The 25,424-nt window shown below is 41.4% G+C and overlaps 2 protein-coding genes across 4 annotated transcripts in view; both read left to right on the top strand.

Moving 5' to 3' along the window:
- Positions 1-3,208: 3,208 nt before the first annotated feature.
- Positions 3,209-5,238, top strand: il12ba (interleukin 12Ba). Its single transcript, XM_028589985.1, has 6 exons — positions 3,209-3,299; positions 3,388-3,672; positions 3,801-3,903; positions 4,258-4,490; positions 4,630-4,802; positions 4,960-5,238. Exons 1-6 carry the CDS (start codon positions 3,209-3,211, stop codon positions 5,098-5,100), a joined length of 1,026 nt encoding a protein of 341 aa, XP_028445786.1. The 3' UTR covers positions 5,101-5,238.
- A 7,165-nt stretch (positions 5,239-12,403) lies between these two features.
- Positions 12,404-25,424, top strand: part of ebf1a (EBF transcription factor 1a) — a 52,916-nt gene continuing 39,895 nt past the window's right edge. For all 3 annotated transcript variants that reach the window (XM_028589189.1, XM_028589190.1, XM_028589191.1), the window contains exons 1-6: positions 12,404-13,132; positions 13,906-14,062; positions 15,078-15,141; positions 15,805-15,860; positions 17,181-17,254; positions 18,750-18,818. In XM_028589189.1, the coding sequence (XP_028444990.1) occupies positions 12,999-13,132; positions 13,906-14,062; positions 15,078-15,141; positions 15,805-15,860; positions 17,181-17,254; positions 18,750-18,818 (554 nt within the window). In that variant the 5' untranslated portion in view covers positions 12,404-12,998. The remainder of the gene's footprint in view (positions 13,133-13,905; positions 14,063-15,077; positions 15,142-15,804; positions 15,861-17,180; positions 17,255-18,749; positions 18,819-25,424) is intronic.

Genomic DNA, 25,424 nt, shown 5'->3' on the forward strand with positions numbered 1-25,424 from the left:
TCGGAAAAAACGGTAACTGGTTAGACAGCTTATATAAGGTCTTGCACTCACCTGTAACCCTCTGGGGACATCTAGTGGCCAGAATTAAACACTACACAGAAAATATTCTAGAAAAAAACATAATCATGTAACCCCTATGTGTGATCCTTGTGTTTTGTTGATATTGGCTTTAACGCCCTCATTGCTTGCACTACTGTATGTGTAAAAATAGTAATTTTCTGTAGAGGTATGAAATATGTATCAGTTCAACATCATGTTTATAAGCAATTCTTATAAATAAGGACAAGTTCATTTATTTCATACACAAATCCTCAGATCATCCTCCGCAAGATTGTTACATTTAATTCAAGGAAAAGCAAATAGCAAATGCCAATGATTGAGCAGAAGATAGATCATACATAAAAACATGCATGTAAAAAAAAAAGGAACAGGAGAGTCATAATGACTTAATGTTCTATTTGGACTCTATTTGGAGACCGAAAGATAACATACTAAACTCAAATATGTAGAGTTATCAGTGATCGTTGTACCTGGAAATCTTTTGTGGTATAATCGACCACAATCATTACCTGAATGCGTTTTGGGCAGTAATTCAGTTTGCTTGTGCTTTACAGTGTTGTCTAAACGAGCTGGAATGAATACTACTCGGAAAAACTCCACCCTGGTACACTTCTGTCCTTCAAAACCTCAAACCAAACAGAGATTTGGGTAACTACAACATGGGTCTATCTAACTTCTCCAATTACTAAGAGAAAGCAATTATTTTAAAACTAATAAAGTGACATTTGTGACAATATGTTTTTTTTATTTTGAAGTATATATTTTGTTTAGGGTCCACCTGTGTCACAATAATTCATATTATCATAAAGTGTAATTCGTTTTATTACCTTGTCCTAAATCTTGTCCTATTATCAGCCTCCTAAATGGGGTATCTGGCTATCATATTTTCTTTTCTTTCCTTTCAATGGTTTCACAGGTAGTGTTTCTCAGAGAAGGTCTAAGGTAGAACTGGGTTTGTTACATCTTCTCTGAATGTAATACATAACCTGGTCTTGTGTGGTTTATTTTGTTACATACATCATTCTGTTGATTACTTCCTATTATACCTCTTGAGACAGAGTTTCTCTGTGGTTATAAATAAACCTGAATGAGGATTGTAAAACCTTTTTTAAAGATGACAAATACTACTAAATGGCATGCAGATTAACATGTGACATAATTGTGATGTTAAATAACATGATATCATAAATATAGCTCCTTGATTAAAGATTGCAAAAAAAAGGTGCAATTTCTAGTATTTAATCCTGGATTTTAAGCTATTCAAACCATAAATATATCAATAAGAAAACCAACTAAGAAAGCTGAAACAGAAACAGAAATCGAAAATCAATTGATCATGGAAATAACGTGATGCTACACCATGTAGCAATTTGGTTTTGGCTCTGATGATATATTGTTTGGACTTTCTTTTTGTCTGACAAACAATGGCAGAAGTGGCTGTCATAATTCCCACAATACACCCTGATGTTTCCATATGACAATGGAAATGCACTGACATCATTACTTGGTATGTAAAAATACCTGATACATGTGTCGTACGTCACTGTGTTGCATCACACCAGACACCCGGTGGTACGTCACAAACTCTCTCCACTGTCAAAACTCTTTCTTCTTCAAGTATTTTAAAAAGAAATATTGGACAAATCATTTTATGACGTTGTTATATTATAACATCTATGAAGACCAGACAAACCATAATTAATATTTCCATAGTTTCCATTTGTGTTGTACTCATTGGCAATTTTAGACCCTTTTTAGGGGGGCTCATTTCATTTTTTTTTAATCAATTTTAGTGCTTCAAGTGAGAGTTTGTGAACGTGGGTTAACACTTTTGCAAGGCACTGTATCCGTGTAACATTCTCATTAGGGGCTGAGCCCCCCTAGAGGTCTGACCCTAGAATCGTCCCTGGTTGTACTCTTAGACTAATAGTAGTATCACAGGATGGTACGGTGGGATTTTGACGTGTAACGTGAACTAACGTTGTCTCAAAATGTCAGTAGGCCTATGACTCATTTTAACTGGGATGAATAGTGTTATGTCAGCTAGTGCTATGTGTCGACCTGCCCACAGGTGCCAGTGTAACCAAACGTCCTGACTAAAATGAAAATGAAAATGAAAATGAAATGAGGGACCTGCCAGACTGAAAGTAAACAAAGAGGCAATGCACACAATACGTCTAATGTTAGCTAAACAACAAAATAAAGAGTACCAATACCCAAGATTACTCTAAAATAGAAGTTGCGTGGGTTCCATAATAACGCTTCAGTGACACATAGGGTCCTGAAAAAAGAAGTAAAGTGAGGCAGTGGAAGTGAGTAAAGGGATGCTGAATACCTCTGTTCATAGAGACGACTGGCTGGATAGCGGAGTTCCTCTGGAATTTTTATCTTTTTATTGTCAGTATGGGGAAATTTGGCCAGCATGTCGGACATAAAAGTGGCCTAGAATCCCAGAACTGGAGAGATGAAGGCCAAGGTAAGAGGGCTTTTGATTGATTTGTCAAGTTGTTACTTGTTTAACTTTATTTTTTTTAAATTAAAAAGATGCGAGTGGAATCCATTATAAACAGCAAATAATTGAACAATGTTTAGCTGCAGGTTTAAAATAAAAAATACAAATGTTAATGTAAATAAATATGTAGTATGTGCGATAGATCTGGATGTTTTCAGAATAACGTGATGGAAATATGTTGTCAGTATGATGAAAACAATTCTTCTTTTATATAGGCTACATGTACTGTGATTCACTTCCTTCACCTGGATGCAAACATAGCTAGGGGCTCTTTGTAACCTTGGTAAAGGGTAGTGAGTTCTAAATGGGTCTTGATTTTGATTCTATTGATTTTGGTTCTATTGATGCAAGTGTGATTTGAAGCTGTGCTTTTACACTTTTAGTTGAGATTTTGCCATCTCTTTTTTTTTATTTGGGTTTGATCTATTATTTTGCTATTATTTAGATAATTTCTACGTTTTTTGTATTGTCAAATGTAGGCATTTCAATAATTACATTTACTAATTACAACATCATTGTATTGCTTTTTTGTATCATTATCACAGTAATGTCTTTGGGCACATTCAAGAGTCCCCTTTTTTCCCTTGTGCTCTCTTTGTGTCACCACCTCACTTTCTCCCTCTCTTTGTTATTCAGATGACGGTATTTGTCTGTTGTCTGTTTGTCTGCGCATTTCTGCAAGTCAGTCATCAAAATCCAACAGACCACTGGACTCTGCTGCCCCACAGTATGTTTGATCTCTCTGAAAACATTACTCATTCCAAGTTTAAATATTCTTTCTTAACCACTTTTAATTCCTGCGTGTCCTCTTTTAGTTATGGTTGTGGAGGTGGATGGCACCGAGGGCCAGCAGCCCCTGAGCTGCCTGGAGCTGCCAGACGAGCACATGGCAAGAGACATCAAGAATGAGGATATTTTTTGGAGAAAGAACGGGAGGGAGGAAGAACAGAGGGGAAACACGTACCTGCTGCAGCTGGAGGAAAGCTTAGGAGGGGGAAACTACACCTGCCACAGCAAGGATGGATCACTCCTCAATCACACCATGGTTCTGATCCAAGAGGACGAAACTATCAGGAGAATTCTTACAAAAAGTGACCAGGGTACGGTCTCGTTTCAAATGTTCTAAAACAGCTAGATATGGGGATATTTTGAAGTATTTCAACTGTCTGTTGTTTGTTTGTTTTATGTTCCCATCTCTGCATGTGTATGTTACTTCTCTCATTAAAAGGTTATTTAAAGTGCTCCGCTCCAAATTACAACGGAGAGTTCCACTGCTCCTGGACCTGGCACAGCAATCGCGTTGGCAAAGTAGCATTCATCAAAGCTCAACGGTAAGCTCTCAAACTGCCGACATGTTTTCGGTCTCGCTCTCCAATAATAACAGTGTTCAGACTCATGTCAGAGCTGAGACTACACAGTGACATCCATAAATACCCCTTTATGAAAGGAGACATAAGAACGTACTTTTTTAATGTCATTTAGGGATCACGGTCCTGTCTTGGGATCAGATTCCATGTAAAAATAATACAGCTGTTAAAGCTCCTGAATTGTATATGTTTTGCTCCTTCTGTGTCTATGTGTCTATGAGAAGTCGTTACAGCTCCTCCATTACAAAATCAAAGCGAAACTATAAAATCATTGTGTCGTCTGAATAAAAAGTCAAATATGTATGCTTTTTAATACAGTGTATCTGACAGCCAGTGTTCTGTGGATGAAAGCGGCCAGCGTTGGACATGCTCTTCAGGTCAGAGTAACTTCAACTGTTCAGTGGACGACAGCGGCCACAGGATGGTGTGCCTGGAGGAGCAGCACTGCCCCTACGCCGAGGAGAGCCAGCAGATCCACATCAGCATCTACCTGAGGACGGAGCACTTCCTGCTGGAGAACTACTCCAAACGCTTTTACCTGTCAGAGATAGGTGAGACATCTCTGTGACTGCCAGACATTTTTATTTTTCTGCACACAATACAGCGTTCTCTTTCATCTCTTTGTATTTCTTTCTGTTCCTCTCTCTGTTTTTATCTCCCTCTTATCTTTTGCTCTCGCCCCCTCAATAGTGAAACCCGACAAGGTGAGCATTTGTCAAGTCAGCACCACGATGATAAAGTGGAGTTACCCGAGCTCCTGGAGCAGCCCCTACTCCTACTTCCCTCTTACTTTCGAGATTGCACAGCTCAGGGGGCGATGCAAAAAGTGTGACAACCCGTGCACTGACTCAAAAGCCATTAAGGTAAGAGGGGGGGTAGTGAATTGATCTGTGGAGTGACAATAATAAAGAAATGTCATTTAAAATAAAGAAATGTCAGATGAAAGGAAATCCCACAAACCATGGAAGAACTACACATGCAAAAATATGTGATTTCATATGTGAAATTTTTATTTCTCAGACCTCAAGAGTTTCCTCTACCAACATTTGTCAGTTTGAAGTCAAACACAAGATTAAGGCCGTCTGTGTCCGGGCCAAGGATGCTCTCTGTAACTCCCAATGGAGCGAGTGGAGCTATCTCAAGTTAGTACCTCCTCTGTGATGGGAAGTTGGAGATCCAGCATTTCTTCCTCCTATAATGCTTACCGGTTCTTCTCAGTGTTTCCCCACCTTTTGCCAGTCAGCCGGCTGTCCCCATGCCTGCAAACCAAACTGTATATATGTTGTCAGTAGCTTTAATTCTCTGCCAGATTGTCTGTACAAAAAAGACGTTTTTACTGCTTTCTGTTGTGTGTTTTGATGGCCAGAGATTCTATAAAAATAAATGGGTACATCAACTACAAGAAGGTGATCAAATGTGAGAAGATACTGTATTTTACTCTTTATTACTTTTTGACAGCATCAAGCTAGATCTCAGGAACTGGCAAGATGTAGGTTGTAATAAGTGCTAAATTAAAACATTTTACTTGATTGTTTGAAAGATAGTTGTAAAATAAGAGTTATTTCACACTCATTTCCTTATATATTATATTCCATTACAGATTGAGGAGACACAAGAAGAAAAAACATCAGCAAGGCAAAAATTAAGCTTAACAGAAGAAAGAGAATCCCGAAACTGGATGTCTCTTAAAAATGTTATGTTTATTTATATGCTTATATATATTTATATTTATTTTATCTTATATCATGTTGTTTGTAATATGTCAATATTCTTAATGGTAATTGAAGAAATAAAATATTTAACACAATCTTTTTTTGTTTCCTGCCCTTTGTTTCCCACTTCCAATCAGCAGCTCCATCCTTGCCTCAGCCACAATTAGAAGAAGTGATAGTACCACATTCTCCTATTACTTTTAACGAGGCCTGTAGTAGAGAACAGAAACAAACAAAACATACTTTTTTCTATTTGACCAATAAACAAAAGGTTTTAATGTCATCTGCTGCTCAGAGTTGTATGACTTTTCCCCAGGTGAGAGTGTGGTTTTTGGTGGAAACTCCTTCTCACACTGCAGCAAATTCCCAAACTGTTGTTTAGCTTTGAACTGTGTCTGTTGCCTGTTTTCTGGAAGAAGATCAGGAACAGTTGGTATTTCCTCTGTTGCATGTCATGAGAGACATCCAGTTTTAGTGTTGTTTTGTGTTCTTCTCCCATCCCTCTCTTGCTCTTTTGGTCCTTCTCCCCTTGTACAACTATGAATTTGCCAGACTTACCATTCTCTATCTGATTTACATCAGCTGAAAAACTGATCTAAATGAGGTAATGGAACAGTCTATTGAGAACTACATACAGTACTGAAACTGAGCTCTCAGAGTTCCTCAATATTCTTTGTTTCAAACGCCTCTATGAGCAGACTCTCACATGCAGTATTTCGATAGTTAAGTGCTAACAGCAGGGCATTGACATTTTAATCACAAAAGGGGCTGATGTGTCTGCTATTTTGTAACAGCATCAGTCAGTGCTCGCATCTTCAGAGGACTTTTCCCTCTGACCGCAGAGGAAATGTCTTACTCAGCCTTACAATAAGAATGGTAGAGCTTTAATCACAGTTCATGAACAACATGACAGTATATTAGCCCAGTGCTTGTGACAGCACTGGTGTGTGCAGGTCAACCAAAAAACTTAAAATGGCAGCAAACCAGGGCAGGTTGTGAGGCAATCCAAATTGTAACTAAGACAAACTGCATACTTTTTTTTTTCCTGAAATCTATATAATCATACAGTCGCAGATTGTTAGTGGATAAAGTAATTGTACCAATAAAACAATAACAATAAAGATGAGAAATGTTTGCCTGGGGACCAGACCAATCTGTAAGCTCATGTTTTATTTGCGATTTGGTCTGGCAATGTCAGGCTAGAGAAATCTTACCTTCTGGTCCAAATGTGTAGTCTTTTATCTCTAATAACGGATCATTACAAATCTTAGATTTACTCCCATTTTAAATCCCACTGTAGAACAAGTTGTGCCTTTGACACCAGTAATCTATGAAAGCTGAATAAGTGCAGTGAAAAGAAACTTTTAGTTCCAGTAATTGCACTACAGCATTATTCTATTAGAACTAATCAAACTTTAGATATAAAAAGCAGATCCAAACAACCCAAAATACCAGTGCATTATTATCAAAGTGCATAGATCTGTATTACCCAAATAACACGTCACATGTATGACAAGCCCAAACAAACGGCGTCTCACCTACGCAGAAAAGTAATGCCGTCTTCCCGGTATCGGTGAGTAACTTGGCTGGTCAGGAGGTTGTGATCAACCTTCTCTCTCCACTTCCTCTTCATAAAGAGCACAAGAGGTTAAGTGATGTAACCACTTTTGGGTCTGATCAACTGCACATGTTTGTTTTTACTTGTTTGCTTCATGGTACAGAGAGCACTTGACACATTTTTGGGAAATGTTTTGCCTCCATTTCCCTGTGTAAAGGGAAGAACAATGTGATCTACTGTAACTGCTGTAATGCTGTGTGGCACTGTTGAAAGTGAAATGTGGAGATCTTCTTCTTTATCAGTATATGTCTATGAGTCTCCATGTTCAAATGGCAGATCAGTGTAAGGTCATTTAGCTTTATATTTAGTTCTGATATTAACAGTACAGGGCTGCAACTCTCACTTATCTGAAAATCTGACAATTGTTTTCTCAATTAATTGATTAAACATTCTGTCTATAAATTGTGAGAAAATAGTGAAAAATGCCCATTCCAATTTCCCAGAGCGCAAGGTGACATATCCAAATTTCTTGTTTTATGTGACTGACATTCACAAACCCAAAGTTATTCACTTTACTATCATGTATGACAAAAACACATCATACCTTACAAGCAGGAACCAGTGAGTGTTATAAAATTACCAAAACGATCGATTTAACGACTAAACATTTATGTTTAATGGAATAATCTTAATTAAAAAAAAAAATGTCTATAAGGTACTACAAGCAGCGATCCATATCACTACATTGGCATGAGCAGTATGTCCCAGGACAAAGCTCACCAAGGATAAAAAAGAAGGGAAGTGGTTATGTGCTGTAGGTAACAGCCTGAAACAGGGATGAAGCTAATGGACATTATGAGTACTGATGAGTCAGCCGTTACCTTGGCTCTGGTGTATTGTGTGCAGCGTGTGTCTGATTATTGGAGGTTAAAGAGTCCAAATGAAGTCAAAGTGTTGATTGTTTTAACGCAGCCATCAATACACAGCACATGTAGTGGTCAGTGGGTTCCCAGTCCTGATGATGATGCTTTATTGAACTCTTTTTTGCTGAACAGGTAGTTTTTGTGGCCGAATCATTTTTGCTCTTTTAAGTGCTGAGTATGAAACTAGGGGAAAAAAGCTCACTTCAATTTTGTAGATAAAATGTGTTCAAAAGAAAACATTCAAAGCTTTTATGATGTTATGCTTTGGCACTGAGTAGTAGCACTACAAGACCACAACATGTTTTTACATATGTAAGAAATGTGAACATATTTAATGCAAGAAAAACTGAATCTTTTCTCTTTCTTTAGAAAAGGATAGCATGAAAAAGGTTAGCACACTGTGATCCATGTATCTCCAAAAGGGGCTGCTGGGTAAATGTGTTTGCTCATGGCAGAAAAACATACAACTGCTGCACAAAACTGTTCATTTTTCCTTCAAATTTTTCACTTATCTAAGCTTAGCTGGATATACAATCAGGTCCATCAGGCCTCTTAAAATTATTTAATACAACAAAACAATTAATACAACAACAAAATTAGTCTGGCTGAACAACTTACTCGAGATATGCAACTTAGCCACTGCTTTGTTTTAATGGGTCACAAGCCAAAGAGGTTGGGAACCACTTGTAGTAGTAAAACTAGTCAAAATGAAATATGAAATGTATGACATTTTATTGATTTTTCATGAAAAATAATTTAATTTGTTAGAATTAAAGCACTTTTTAGTACATGGACAAAAAAAGCCTACGTTTTAGTACTTTTGCTGAACACATAGTTGAACTGAACTGTCTAAAGCAAATGGAGAAGTTGCCCTCTGCCTAGTTATTACATGATAAGTTTTCCCTACAAAAGCAAAAAAAATCCATACCCATTATTTACTTTTAAAAAATTGAAACAAAGACATGAATTCATTCAGAACAAGAACAAAAAAAAAAAAAAAAAAAAAAAAAAAACAGGAGCATTTAAAGCATCTGGTAAATCCCCCTTCAGACAATAACAGATTTAGACAGTTTATCTCCTGGTGTTGCCTACGACATAAATTACATTCCCAACTTATTCTCATGAATCCACAATTTCATTGCCCTTGTCCACATGTGTTGACCATGTTCATTAATGGTAGCAGAGAAACAGCAACTTGGACAGATGGCATTTATCTGCATTCCACTTACTATGCGAGTGCTACATTTGAGAAAACAAGTGATTTAAAGTGGACGAAGAACAATGTCCATTTAGTCGTTTAAAGCCACTAGATGGCAACGTTGCACCAAATACAGGAAGTGTTTCTCCGAGTCAACCAGTAAAAAAGGAGAGGGCAGCATGAGGAAGGGCCACATATGTGTTGCACAGAAGGGGGAAAATAATTGATTACAATTGGTTATGTATAACCATAAGTACAAACTATTTATCATCTTTTTGCCCCTGATTTAATCTTTAAATAGTATTTTTTTTATTCAGTTTAGAAGTGGTAAAATATTTCCTTTAACATTGTTTTTTAATGTAGGTATCAAAGAAATTATATTCTGCTTGTATCTTGTCCACATATTTAAATGATTAACATATATATTTGTCTTCTTTTATGTCGACTAGATAGCATATTGTTAGACATAAGGCCCATTCTCATAAGCATATGCCTGGTTTTTACAACTAGTCATTTTTATGAGTCTTCAATTCAATCAGGCCATTATTATCATCAGCCCAACCTTTTGATTTAAGAGAACATCTGGTGGCGGACTGCAGCGCCTACAACTCCTTTCTGATCACTTACTTCAAAATGTCTATTAGAGTTATAACGCACGGAGTTTTTACTAGCCATCCCATATGTGGACACTTGAATGGAAGTCTCACACACACACACACACACACACACACACACACACACACACACACCACACACACACACACACAAGCGTTTTACATGGTTTACATGGCGTGCGCATTCCTGCCTGTGCATAATGGCCGGAGATATTTTGCAAACCTGTATGTCTGGGTGCCATGGAGTTAATAAATCACAGTATTAACATGGCTGGATCATCAGGCCCCAACTGACATCTCTGTTTTTGGATACTGAGACGATGATATTTGGGCTAACAGTGTGTGTTGGTACTCGGGGATATAAATATATGCCACCCCAGGGGGCTGGGGGGCTGGGGGGCCCGGGTGTTCGCGCTGGCCCGCATGCCGACCAAGGCAGACAGGATCATGGCGAGAGAGACGGCCACAATCAAACTAATGTGCTGAAGGATAGCGCTGAACGTGTGTGTGTGTGTGTGTGTGTGTGTGTGTGTGTGTGTGTGTGTGTGTGTGTGTGTGTGTGGGTGTGAAGGATAGCGCTGAACGTGTGTGTGTGTGTGTGTGTGTGTGTCTGTCTATCTGTGTGTGTTTGAGGCAGTGTGAGAGACATTTTATCTCACGTTGCTTTTATTTATCATTATGTATTATATCGTGTATTCACGTGGTGGGGTGCTCACATTTCTCCTCCCACAGCAGGAGACATAAATAAACATCTATAGACAATGATGAGATGATTGCGGGGGTGTGGTGTCCAACCTTGACCGTTTATGGCATTTATTAGACTCCGCTGAGACTCTTCTCTCTCTCTGAGACTGCTGGCTACACTGGGGAGGATGATACGTAACTCAAAGAAATGTATAATTGCTAAAAATGAAAGTAAAACTCGTTTTAGATTATTAGAATTACAGAAATATAATTCTATTACACAAAATGGTGTTCTTAATTGTGCAGTTTTACTAATCTGTGATCCCAACAACATAAATGTGTCAAACTGATTCATTTCAACAATTCCTGATAAAATCTTAATTTTCAAAGATGCCCCCTGATAAAACAAATGGTCAAACTGACTCTCTCATTCTTTCCATTTCATTATAATGAACCAAACAGTACTTATTGAACAGATGGCCCCCAGACAATTAAATTTGACAATTTAGAAATGACTTTGTAATGATGGGGGGAAACCAGGACTAATGTGGAGAGCTGTAACATGTTCACTCTCTGCAAGCTGGACTTGACTCTACAGTTTTTTCATGCATGTGAGCCCACCGTGCAGTTTCATGGCTCTGTAAGCAACCATGCATGCACATTTTATTTCACATGTTTGTGTGTTGTTTGTTTTTCTGTTATTGTGCAATTTTTGGACAGCGGGACACAGTGCAGTTTAGCTATAATCCTCATATTTATGTTGGATTCAGCACTTAGTCCCGCAAGATTTATGTAATGCATCTAATCAAAGCTAATTTCAAACCATCGGGCTGTAACAGAAAAATGTGCGCAGTGGCTGCCAGGCTTTTTGTGAGCTGAAACTTTCTTAAGCTCATAATCTGCAAGAGCTGATACTCTGAATGAGCACTTGGACTGCTCAACACGGTTGATTCAGTTCTTATGGGAAAACACAACATTTACATTTCATTTCAAATGTTCAAATTACGTGATTTTTGTATTTTTCTTTCAAAGAAACACTCATGCGCAATGTGGGAAATTCACGGGTGTTCATTTGTTAGTTTTGAATTAATTTGACACAAATACACACATACGCACAATTAAATGTGCACAGATTTGAGTGGTGCGACTATTCCTCAAATGGTTTCCTCTGATTGTACTGTTCATGTTTTTTTTGTCACATACTAATGAGGCACAAATCTGCCTTATCTGATGCTCGTGTAAACATTGACAAACATGATCGAATTCTGTTTCGTCTTGTTTTGCAGACAGTTGCGGGCACAATTTCATATCTGCAGCTAGAGTGACAAGGCAGCAAACAGCCCATGTCTGTGTCACAGCCAGCCCGGCTCTCCTCTTCACTCTGCCCCTTCATCTCAGAAGGCAAACTGCATGTTTGATGTCGTGAATATACGCTAATTGTCAACTCTAAACACATGCACAAAAAGACACAGCAGAACACACACACACACGCACACACACACACACACACACACACACACACAGCCCGCATACACCGTGCACAGCTTCTGGCTAAGTGGCTGGGGCGGGGACAGCAGGCAGGCGGGCGAGCAGCGTGCTGGTTCAGGTTGGTGGACAGCTGATTGTCCGTGTTATTAACTGTGTTTGGGGGCGTTCCTGCTCGCTTTGTATACCACGCCTCCCTCACCTACTAGTTCCCTCCTGTTTGGCATCCCAGAGATGGTCTAAAGTGATTCCTCAGGGAAGAATAGAGCGCAAAGCACCCGAGCAGGAGCTGAGCACGAGCTGACGAGGAGCGGAGTCGCGGTTTCCCAGGACTGCCTCTTAATTGCGCGTAATCTTCCGTTTCATTCATCTGAACAGAGGAGAAGACTTTAAAGAGAAGGAGCGAAGGAGGGTGAAACGTGTTTCATCTCCTTGGTTTTCTTTCTCACTGTGGACTGTGTGTGTTTCAAAAAAGCAACATTTTGCTTGTGTTTTTATCAGCTGCACCTTGATCCGGGGGACTGTCGCCAACTCAGCGCAGCCTCTCATCCTGCGCTTCCCCTTTCATCGCTCTCAACGTTGTTCATCTTCACAGCTGCTGCTTCCCCCTTCTTTTTCTTGTGGAGTCGCTGACATGAAGTGCAGCTAACCCTGGATGCTGACAGCTCCCCTTTTCCTTCCACATGTCGCATCTTTTGTTTACTTATTTAGAAACACACGCGCAACTAAACGCCAAGTGAAGTAGACCACGCCACTTTTGCTCCTCTGACAGCGATCAAACAGACGAGGAAGGGGAGGCAGGAGAAAGGAGGGAGCCAAGGAGAGGAGGATAGAGAGAGGGGAGAGAGTGAGAGAGAGATAGCGACAGTGTGAAGGTTCGTTTTGATGTTTGGCATCCACGAGAGCATCCAGAGGAGTGGGAGTAGTATGAAAGAAGAGCCCATGGTGGCCGGGATGAACGCGGTTCGGACATGGATGCAGGGCGCCGGAGTGCTGGACTCCAACACAGCCGCCCAGAGGTGAGCCTGAGGCGGCCTTGGCGCTGCGCTGCACCGGGGCGTGGAGACCGGTGGAGAGCACGTTCAAATCTGCGGTATTAAAGCATCACTTGGGGCAGCACGCGTTCCCAGAGGACGTATAGTTGGATAACCACTGTTCCTGCTGGCTTTAAAGTTTTTAGCTCTAACTCCAACATGATAATACTGTATGTGGCTCAGAGTGGTTTAGCATATTTCTGAACTGAAAGCACAGTTAACTCCAAGCACTTTTAGGTTTGCAGGGTTTAAATGTAGGCTTGGATTAACTTTGGTCTTTTGGAGAGTGTGCTGTAAGAGTGTGTTTAAGATCGTCACCTTACTTCGGTGGTAGTTTCCTCTTTTTTGGTATAGGTACTTTTTGTATACGCTAATATTTTTGTCCTGCTTGATTTCAGCAGTTTTTTTTCTCTAAAAAGATAAAATAAAATGATTTACTATAAAACAAGTTGGTCAAGTTTAAAATTAAATATGACACTTCTATCGACAGCAGCTCTGCTATCATGAAAGCAATTGCCCTTTCCAAATTATGATTGTAATATACATTAGCATAATTAATCCTTTTAGGCCTATAGCGTAATATTTTATTGTATTGTTAATTAAACTGTAATGGGCGTTTGTGCGCATTAAATTAAATTGCATGTGGGGATTTTGAAATGGACAGTGACTGAAACATAAGCGACTGTAGATTTGATTTTAAAAGCAGATGTGTCATGTTGCATTTGTATTGAATGCATTTATTTTAATTGCCTTCGCAGCGGAGTGGGTCTTGCTCGGGCACACTTCGAGAAACAGCCGCCCTCCAACCTTCGCAAGTCCAACTTCTTCCACTTCGTCCTGGCTTTATACGACCGACAGGGTCAGCCGGTGGAAATAGAGAGAACCACCTACATTGACTTTGTAGAGAAGGAAAAGGTGAGTTTGCACATTTCACAAAAAAATATTTTCACCACGTGATAGTTTTTTAATAAAATCTTTCAAATAAGCTATAATGCGTGCATTTTAGCGAATGGACTGCGGCCTGACACACTGGACTGTTAAGTGATAAATCACCAGACGCAGACAGCAGGGATCATGGGTCCTGGAGGCTTTTTAGAAATGCTTTTCATGAAAGATGTACACACTTCTGTTTATTTTAGCTTTTCTTTATAATTTCAAATCCTTTGAAATCAATTTTTAAACTAATTTAGTTAAAGTTGTAAATTAAGCGCAGGAACACTTTTGCACCCGCACTAATAATAGGCTGATAGACTGATATTTTTATGACAGTTGAGCACAGCGTGTTGCCTTATTCCTGCAGGTGTTGTCAGTTACAATATTTAATTTTCTAAACAAACATCAATATTAATGTTTGATGCGTCGATCAGGTGTATTATTGATCTGTTTGCAGTGGCGATAAAAGGGTGTGTTTTACTTTAAATGCTTGTTTTATTCATCAGAATTTAGTACCGATTTATTTTTTGATTAGATCCAAATGTCGTTCTACTGTTGGTCAGGGTTATTAACACATTTTAATATTACATTACATACACGATTCATGATTTATTGAATATATAATTAATACACGTCAATGTATTCTTTTTGAATTTGTTAAATATCTTTAGTAACATGCTAAACAATGTCCGTTTACATTATAGGTTAATAAAGTTGTAAACAGGCCTAATTGTGAAGAATTTTTTTTTTATCTCCAAAATATCAGATTATTGAGAAACTCAGTTTACGGGATACATTTCGTCAAATAACGTCATGAAAAGTTGTTCAAGTTACAAACAAAATCTTTCTTTCTTGCTTGCTTTATTTGGTGTGTGTGTGGATGATATATATTATATATATAACGAAGTCATTTAAATGGGATCCCATTTACCATGTTACCAGTAACAGTCCCACGAGGAGCTGCTCTGACCGCCTGTGTTTGGTTTAATGTTCATAGGAAACGACGGGGGAAAAGACCAACAATGGGATCCATTATAGACTCCAGCTCCTCTACAGTAACGGTGAGTTCAGCTTCCACAGTGTTTCTGGAGCAATAAAACAGCAGGCCGAACACACTCAGGAACCAAATGTTTTAGGAGCTCACCTCGGCTTTTCTTTTGTATTCATCCTGAATGATTATTTATAAAATGCTTCAAATCTTGTTGTACACATTACTTTTATTATCAATATTATATTGTTATTATTAGGCTATTATTATTATTATTATTATTATTATTATTATTATTATTATTATTATTATGTATTTCTTCTCCAATAAGCAATAAACAACCAAACTAAGCAAAAGAAAATTTTTCCCATCCTCCTTTTCAACGTTTTTATATATCTATATAATTAAATTATATTGATTATAATTCAGACAACTGTGTGCTAAGTCCATTTTCACAATTACGTTCTTAATAGATGTTTTAGAGATACAATCAACAAGGGTAAAGAAAGTAAATTAATATTTGCAGTTCTAAGCAAACTGACAGCATGCAACAAATACTGAAAGTCATTAGGAACAGTTTGGACTCCTTCAGTTTCTATAAGGCGCCTCAAAGGGGAAGTCAGAATGAATAAAACCCGTGATCTAAAATATCCCCCAGCATGGGGAAAGCTTTGCCTTAGATGTGACATGAAGCCTCCTGGTTCCATCTGAAGCCTTTCTCTGTGTCTCTCTGCAGGGATCAGGACCGAGCAGGACTTGTATGTTCGTCTCATTGACTCTATGACTAAGCAGGTAAGAGGTTTGCGTTGAAGGTTAACAAAATTAAACTGTGCATCAGTTCGGTGGTTGTGTTGGTCTGAATGTTGCCCCTACCTCCAACCGCCTTCCTCCTCCTCCCCCTCCTTACCCCCGCTGCATGCCTGTGTCTGAGACCCTCAACTTCAGCACAGCACAGCCAGCTTGATAAACGACCTGTCTTACCTGTGGAATACATTTACAGAGGCCCGGAAAAGTAGAGGACATGTGTCCTCATAGTCTACCTCTGCACAGCAGCCATTAAGTGGGGATGGTGTGTGTGTTTTTACAAGCGTCAGGCAGTATATGTGTCTGTGTGTGTGTTTGTGTGTGTGAGGCTGTGTGATTGTGTGCCTATGGTGTGCAAATATGAGGTGCAGAAGCAGTTGTGTGTTAGTGTTATTGTTTGAGATAGACAGTGATGCATACCAGCTTACTCTTTGAGGACCTTGACCCTCATTTCCTCAATGTGAAACAGAACAAACTATCCCAGAGTGTGTTATGGCCAATTCAATCACACAAAGAAATACAGAGCAGCACATGTGGGCTGACGAACACTGAGGGAATTCTCCATTAGGATGACTTAGATATGAAGAAAAGCCTCTTCAACGCTGTTTTGAAATCAGGTCTTTTGTTTTGCCAGTTTTGCCGCTAATGCTATTAGGTATGAAGAGAGATTGCCTTAGAAGGAAAGGAGTAGGAAGGGATGGTGTGTGTGTGTGTGTGTGTGTGTGTGTGTGTGTGTGTGTGTGTGTGTGTGTGTGTGTGTGTGTGTGTGTGTGTGTGTGTGCAGGGTGATCACAGCCCTGGAGAGCATGTTGAGTGGGGTTGGAGGGGTAACCAGACTAGATTTTTGGAAGCTGTGCTGTATGGACCAGATGGTGCACTATACTCCAGTCTGGCAGTCCAACTGCTCACTGTACACACCATATAAACATACGTGCACACACAAACACATATGCGCACACAGGAATACACACACGCACGGGCACACACACACACACACACACACACACACACACACACACACACACACACACACACACACACACACACACACACACACACACACATGCTTTCTCTCTTACTGTCTCTCTCAGAACAGAGCGTTCCTGTTCACGAGGACTGGATTCCCATGACGCACACTTTTGCCAGATAGATAACGCCACTCCCAGATGAAAGACACACTTTTATTTTTTTATTTTCCACTGCATTATGGCTCACTTTTTTTTTAAACTTTCAGCATGCCACATAAAAAAAATTATAAATCATGGTTATTTGAATTTCCTGTGATTTCTTTTCCTCTTCATCCTTCAGGCTATTGTCTATGAGGGCCAGGATAAAAACCCAGAGATGTGTCGGGTCCTGTTGACCCATGAGATCATGTGCAGGTAAGACAAAACACACCCAGCTACAGGTCCAGCCGATGCTTTATAGTCTGAATCAAGACACATGTTTTTCTCACATTGGAGGTGTCTCTGTTGGTGTAATGAGGGGGCAAAGACATGAGGAACACTGCTAAATTACAATAGAAATCTTATAATTTTCCTCAAAGTGGGTTGGGGAGATGGGCCCTGGCCTATTTCTTTTGGTAGGGATGTGTGTGTCTGTGTATATGTGTCTTTGTATATGTGTGTGTATCCCTCTCATGTTCAGCTAATTAGGACAAGGAAAAGCTCATTACTCAAACCCATCCTCCTTAGTCTGTGTAATACATGCAGTTTGCTGTGTCCTGACAGTGAGCTATGTGCAGAGGGGGACGGACTCGGATTACACATAAAATGTAGACACACACATACACACACAGTCAAATATTCTAAAGCAAGCAGAGATCTCACAGGCCGTCGCATGCATTTACAATCAATAAATGCATCACACAGCATGTGATTGTCCCTCACAAACCAGCCTTCTAGAAATACATGTAGAGTTAGATTTAGAGAAATTGCTGGTGGCTAAGTGTAGCCACTTCCTGGTTATCACACAAGGCAATTTAGACCACTTGTTTTCATATGCTGCAGGAAACGGGCGAGATCAGAAATCTGATCTGGCTCTCCAAGCCTCCTGTCCTGAGGGACTCAAGAAAGTAGGGGGGGGTCAATCTGTCTCCCCCCTTCTCTCCCTCTCTTTGGTGTCTTTCTCCATCTCCTCCCACACACACATACAGTAGATGCACGCATGTAGTCAAACACAGGTACACCTAGACGTGCAACCTGTACACACAGACGAGCAGACAGAGAAGAAAAGATAGACGCGATGATACTTTTTGGGGGAAATAAGGGGGCTGACGGCACACAACAACGCTGTTACATTGTGCTGCAGTCAAATGATTCAGAAAGGACTCGTCACATCAGTATGCAACCCCCTTCTACCCAGCATGCACTACTCCCCAGGTCCAGTGGGACCACTCTGTGACCCACTTCTGAGAGAAAGAAAGAGCAAGAGAGAGAGAAAGAGGCAGGATAGAGGGAGGGGACGAGCACTGAGGAAAAATAGAGAACATAAGATGTCTGGTTGTGTGATGTCTGACAGAAATGGAGCTAACCTGAGCCCTGGAGGCTAATTCAAGTTTGTATCCAGCCCCATTCAAGCTCACTGCTTTAGCTCTTCTCCTCCAAACTTCTCCTAAAATCACCCTGCTGATCTCACCTACTGTAGTGTTAGAGCCCCGGTCTTACCTCGGGAAGCCCAGCAGAAATCCAATTCACGTTGTTTCTGAAACTCTGCCAAAGTCTCACGCCCTTTTACTCCTCTTTCTCTTTCCTGTATGCTCCTCTGACTTCCTCTCCCTGTCTCTGTGATGTACCTTATCTTGATTTCTCTGTGGTTCACATCTCTGTGACTATCTCCCCTTTGTCTCTACCCCCCTCTTCTCTTGCCTCCCTGCAGTCGATGCTGTGATAAGAAGAGTTGTGGCAACAGGAACGAGACCCCATCAGACCCTGTCATCATCGACAGGTAAGCAAACTTTGCCCTTTAACCTCAGCCGACGTGATGCTGCGCTGGCATCACAAACACAAACACAGCACATATGACTGTCTGTGGGTGTGGACAGGAACTGTGTGCAGAATACACAGGCAGCAAATGTTGCACAAACATACTATAGAAATGAAAAATTATGACAAAATTCTGTATATATATTTCCAGTGGGGTAAGCTTGATGAAAGCTATTTTGGATATGTGATTGGGCTGGGAAAACTAAACCTGCAGGCCTAATAAAGCAGGCCACAGCAACCATAATCGTCTCAAAATGTGTGAAACAGCAGTAAATAATATTCCAGTGGTGTGTGTGTAAAGTGGATGAGCAATCACAGAGCAGTTTAGCTCTGCTTCAAGTGTGGTCAAACAGTGTTTGTGTGGTCGGGCTGATGACTTAGCTGATGAGCAGTTAGGGTTACAGCTACAGCCTGGCGTGTGTGTGTGTGTGTGTGTGTGTGTGTGTGTGTGTTTCTGTGTATAAATCTCACTCTTGGCCGGGTGTGGTATACTGAAGCTTGTCTGCCGCTTTTTGACACTGGCAGACGCAGTTCTGCACAAAAACACTTTTCTTTGAGTGTATACCTTTCTCCTGCCGTCATAAACTACTTCTGACCGATGCAGCAGCTCACAGGATTTTCGGTCAGTCTGAAAAAAGAAAAGCCTTGTAGATTTACAGTCCGGCCCGTGCTGTCTGCATATGCGTGGCACACATGTGGACGAACAGCGGGAGGGAAATTATTTGTTTATACTTGACCAATTGTTGGAGTGCAGATTTCAGGCTGAAGGGATTTTTCTGTGGTGTATCACCTTTTCTGACTGTATTTAACCTTTCCAAACAACTGCATTATCACGTAGTGCATCATAGGTTATTTAGGTTTTATGTCTGATTTGAATTTGTCACATTTGAGTGTATTTGTGTGAGTGTTAATGAGGCAGTGACCTGTGCTATCTGATGAACACAGCTGTCCTGTGCTCGCTTCTGCTCTGTCAAAAGCTACTCTTTACCTGTGTGTGTGTGTGTGTGTGTGTGTGTGTGTGTGTGTGTGTGTGTGTGTGTGTGTGCGCCACCCCTGTTCCGCTCCAGTGAAGCGGAAGGCCTCACCTCAGCGCTCCCTGAGACAGCTGCACCCCACCACGTGGCCTCTTACAACACGCCTGCCCATCACTCTGTGCCATATTTCAGATTTTTGTTTTTCGTGTGTGCATACTTGTTGAATTTCTCATCTGTGCATTCTGTCCCTCTGTTTCTATGGGCGCCATCCTGGCGACGATTAAACTTTCCCTTTAGTTTGCCTCAGTTTGAGCATTGCCACCTTGGTGAAACAGGCTGATCTCTGCTGTGAACAGCTTTCCCACACTGAGCATGTGTTGTAGTCGCTCGCTGGCGGTATTCCCCCGACGCCCAATGGCTCAGGTGTGAGGGCAGCATTAACGAACAACAAATTAGAACAGGGGGAGGGAAAACAACAGCAATATCTCTGTTTTCCTCTCCAGCGAGCACTCTTTCTGGACAGGAAAATAGGTCAGGTGAGAGGAGAGCGAATGGGGGAGTTGGCTTGCTTTAAAGGGAGGACTGAAGGGGAATAAGGAGAGGAGGGTTTATACGTTTGCTCATTTAGTACCAATATATTCTTGGCAGTTGTAATAATCAGGGATTCATAAACAAACAAACAACTGTGAGGGTGAAACTGACTCAATTACCACGAGTTCCCCTCCTTCAAATTCATAAAGAAATACCATCAACAGCCCCTCTCCAGCCTTGAAGTTATTTAGTTCGTTAAATAAGGGCTCGTTAGCCCTCTGCTGTTTCGCAGAGATGATTAGATTTTACAGCCCTAATTAGCTGGGCTAGCTCTAACTCTTCTGGAAGAGTAATGGGTCTGATTGCCTAATTAGCTCTCTCTCGTTAAGATGGGAGAAACAGGCCACTGCAGCAAAACCGCAGGAATGAGAAAAAATAAAGTCGGCTAATGAGAAACTTATTTGATTGTTAGGAGAACAAATCTGGTACAGTGTGGATCGGCAGCGCTCTGGGTACTGTACTGGCTCACCGTGAGAATCTCTCTCAGCCATCGCTTTATCTCACCTCCTGTTGAAAGGAGAATGTATTTGGGCTTAAAAGCGTCTACAAGGAGCAATACGATGCAGATTTGAATTATGAAGCATATTTGTTTAGGCTATGATAGCAAAAAGGACTTGAACACTTCTTAGATTTGTACTGAAGTTGAACGAAACATCCCCCCCACAATCTGCCCTGTTTTCATGCTGTTTCTAGTTTAGGACTACATGTTTATTCTATATGTAGCCTTGTCTCGGATTTTTATTGTCCTTCTGATCTGAATCAGTCAGTCGTGAAGATGAAGACAACTCATTCCATATTTTGTGCATTTAACCTCTGATGTGGTGAATTCTTGGAAATTCGGAGAGACCTTGGCATGCCATGCTGTGTCTGTGCTTGACACTGTACAGGCAAGCAGCTAAAAGGTGAGAAGCTAGTGTGTATCTTCCCCAGGGAAACATGTTTGGTCCACTTTAGCCTCTTACAGAGGCAGGATAATATGAGGGGAGCCCTTAACCCCCCACCCCACCCCCCTCCCCACACACACACACACAAACCTCCACTTCCACTTCTCTCCATCACTCCTGGTTAGTGTGGGGTAATCATATGCAGCCACTGCTAGTCAGTCTATCATGTGCCTGGATGGGTCTCAAGTCACAAATACATTTGCATTTCACCCGTGTACACCTTTGCTATCTCGCTCCATAGCTTTTCTTAAATGGGTCTCACCACACAACAGTTTTTGTTCGTTTACTTGCTGCATCCGTATAATTGTGGACTAATCTCTCAACCCAACTCGCTTTGGGGGTATGACTGTCCCTCCGACCCCATGTGTCCATGCTTGCCTAACACCACCTGTGTCCCATGGCCCTTTCCTGCCCGGCCAGCTCCCCCAGGCCTGCCACAGGGTGTCTCCCAGGCAGGGAGAGCCTCTTTGCAGGGGGTAGAGAAACTCTGTGACTACAGATAAGGATCCACTGGATAGCCCTGCATTTCCCATGATCCCCCTTTCCAGTGCGGGGAGGGGTGGTGGGTGTCAAGTTTACATGCGCCAACAATGTTATTTCAGGTTTATAGCTGTTTTTGAGTGTGTGCTTGTGTGTGTTTGTGTTTGTACACACTCCTGCAGCCCGCCGTTGATGTGGGCCATTTCCTTGCATGCGTGTCTGTGCTTGTGTATCCGCATCAATGTTGGTTATTTCCTCAGGAAGCTGTTGTTGTGTGTGTTGATAGAGGCCATTTCCTGGTGAGTGTGTGTGTCTTGAGTGAAGAATGTCGGGCAGGAAGTGCTCCTCCCGGGGAGGATGATGTCATGGCCGACAGTTTCCTGTTCTGTGAGCCAGTGACTCTCAGCTTCACGGTGGGTAGTTAGCTCTTGTGGACCAGGTTTTGCTTCATCTCCTGCCTGCCGTTAGTCTACACCTGCTTTGGTTTTACACCAGATTGTCACACATCTGGAAGCAACAAGTACACTTTGCAAGGTCTTGAGGATTGCATTTTCCAAGCTAATGCATTTTGATGGTCAGTCCCCCCCTCGTTGTCTCCGTCTGTAGTGGGGAACCCCCTCATTGTTTTGGTTGTTATGTTTGGATGCACTTCCTGGGGTGAGAGTTCATGTGTTGCCTTGGCTGGGCTAACGTGCGCTAGTGAATAATGTATGCCATTGACTTTATGTCAGCCCTGCCAGCCCCCCAAGCCGAGCCCACCCATGTTTAATTCATCCATCTCATTTGTGTGTGTGTGTGTGTGTGTGTGTGCGCGCGTGTGTGTCATTTAGAGGCCCAGTCTGCACCTGTCCAGCCATTAGCCCCCTTCTCATTTGCATTTGATGCTAATGTGGTTTACTGGCAGTGCCTTCCGTCCCCTCAGCTTAGTTTCACTTTCATATCCATGACTGTGTTAGTGAGAACGTGAAAACACACTTACAGTACAGCTATCCTACATTCTTTGGACTGTATCTGCTGATGTTTCTGACGTCTGAATGTTGAGGTTTTCCTTCATTATTTTTTCTTCTTCCTTCTTAGTCCTGGGTCTGCTTTATTTTATGCAGGATAGTCATTCTTTTTTCCCTTTTATTTCGCTTGTTTCTCATGGTTGGTTTTCTATTGTGTCTCTGATCACCTATCACTAGCTTTACATTTCCCTCTGAGACAAAGAGAAGCTAGAAACAGAGTCATGAGACAGAATCTCTCTTTTGGTGTTTCTCTTTGGGGGAGGAGAGATGTTTTCGGCAAAGCCTTTTTCTTCTTCTTCTTCTTTTTTTTTTAAGGAGATTTTAGTTTTTTTACACGTTGATGTGCTGTTTCTGTTGTGCAGTCTTGGGGGGCTGCAGCTGCATTAGATGTTATGTGAGGCTTTGAAAAGGACTGGCCCTGAGCTGGTTATGGTGTTTGTGCAGGGCTGAGGGGCAAAGAGGCAGAGTTGCTGGCTCATCGATATGCAGGCAGAACTCCCTTCCCTCAGGTGTTGGCTGCCTCACAAATCTGCCTCACATAAGAACACACACACACACACACACGCACACGCACACATTGACCAGCATCTCTCTGCATCTGTTTGGTTGTGTTCTTTTTTCCTTGCGGTGCCCCCCAGGGTTGGAGGAAAGCGCAGCCCCAGGGGACGGACGGCTGCGCTGATTGACAGCAGAGAGTTTGGAGGTCGAGAAGCCTCTAAAACAGCGCTGCCTCTTTCTATCTCATCCAAACCTTCAGCACTCTCACCCCCAACAACTGGCTCACTTTCACTTGCAAACACCCCACCAAAAAATGAACACATCATTCTCAGAGTAAACAAGGATTTGTTTCCATGAAATGAAATATCAAATTAACACAAGCTTTTTTTGTTTTTTGGTGAGGAAACAACGAGGGAACAGTATTTTTAATGCTTAAGTTTGTGTGTATATTTGTGTTTTTAATTCTTTCCCCCATAAACTTAACATAGCTGCTATCACACTTTATAGGTAGTTAAGATAATGCTCCCCAGCTGAATGCAGGTAACAAACAGTTTATTAGGTCATATAAAATGTAATTTACAAATGTCAAAACAACAAAAGTTCTGGGTTTCATGACATGAGGATTTTTTTGGCGAGCGCTACTGTAAATAGCGCTGTTGTAGCTCTTTTTTCTCTGCAAACTGCTTTGTCATTACTGCTTGACATTCCCTGCTTGACCTGGCCACTCTCCTTGGCCATTCCCACTGCCTTTGTGTCAGTGTTTGTTCTGTCCCAGAATGAAGGGGTTTGGCCGGCCAGAGCTGACCCAAATGAGTAGCGTCCTACTTCTCTGAGAGCTATTTAAGACATTTTTGGTGTTGGAAATTGCAGGACCGAAAGATAGAGATAGAAGGGCACTTAAATAGAATGAGGCTATATTTACCGTTATATATGAAAGGTCTTATGTATGACGTATGAATGTATATGTGTGTGTGTGTGTGTGTGTGTGTGTGTGTGTGTGTGTGTGTGTGTGGGTGGTGCTGCGAGTGAGGAAAGGGTAACGTTTTCCAGGATTTAGTCCGTGACTCGCCCTCGAAGATGCGCTCAATTTGCTTTTCAAATGAGGCGTGAAGAGTGCAGGCGCGTGCCTTTTGGTGTAATGCTATACATTTGGACGTGCATGGTAATGTGTGTGTGTGTGTGTGGCATGGGCAATGCTTTGTTTTCTCAAAGCTCTGATGTGTGTGGACAGTCGAGCGCACGGCCCACTAAGTGCTCCCTCACAGCCAATGTGTTACATGGGTGCCTGTGTTGCTGCTCGTAATTGAATAGACACAGCAGCTCCTCTCAGGCCTGCTCTGCCAGGAGGCTGAGTTGGTGTGTCATCGAGCAGTATAGCTTCCAACCATCCGAAACTCAGCCCTCACTGATGATTCATTGTTTACCGATTATTTCTGCTAAGTGAGAACCCAGACTGTTCGCCTCATGCCAGCTCCATATACCCCCCAACCTGGCGTCTCACTTCCTACCAGCCAGTTTCCATCCCGGCCCCTCTTTTAGCGCTTTACCTCAGCTCTGTAGCCCAGGATGTAAGTCCAGGTGTCCAGGATGAGTGCTAGTGACCCACTGCGCCCGAGCAAGATGTATAGTCTGTTGATTGTTCTCCATCAATCTGTCCAGGAAGAATGGATCGCTGGCCAGGCCTGTGAGCGGCGCTCTCAGTTTCACACGCCACAATGGAAGGAAAACCTGCACTGCATGGGGGAGACAGGGAGGGAGAGATATGGAGTGTGATAGTGGTCTTGGGACTCTGCAACATAGGATATATATATATATATATATATATATATATATATATATATATATATATATATATATATATATAAGTTTTGTGACATTGAGTTTGACTAATCTGAGCTGTGATGTTAACAGACAAAAGGAAATGTTCAAGGGACTATCTCTGCTGTAATTAAACGTAAAGCAGCAACGTCAACATGCAGACAATTATGGTCAACAGCATGGTTCGATCAAAGGGATGATATATTCTTACATTTCTAATATATTCTTTTTACTTGGCATTATCAACAAATGAGAC

Source organism: Perca flavescens, chromosome 10 (assembly GCF_004354835.1).
Source record: "Perca flavescens isolate YP-PL-M2 chromosome 10, PFLA_1.0, whole genome shotgun sequence".
In the NCBI taxonomy this organism is placed as follows: Eukaryota; Metazoa; Chordata; class Actinopteri; order Perciformes; family Percidae; genus Perca; species Perca flavescens.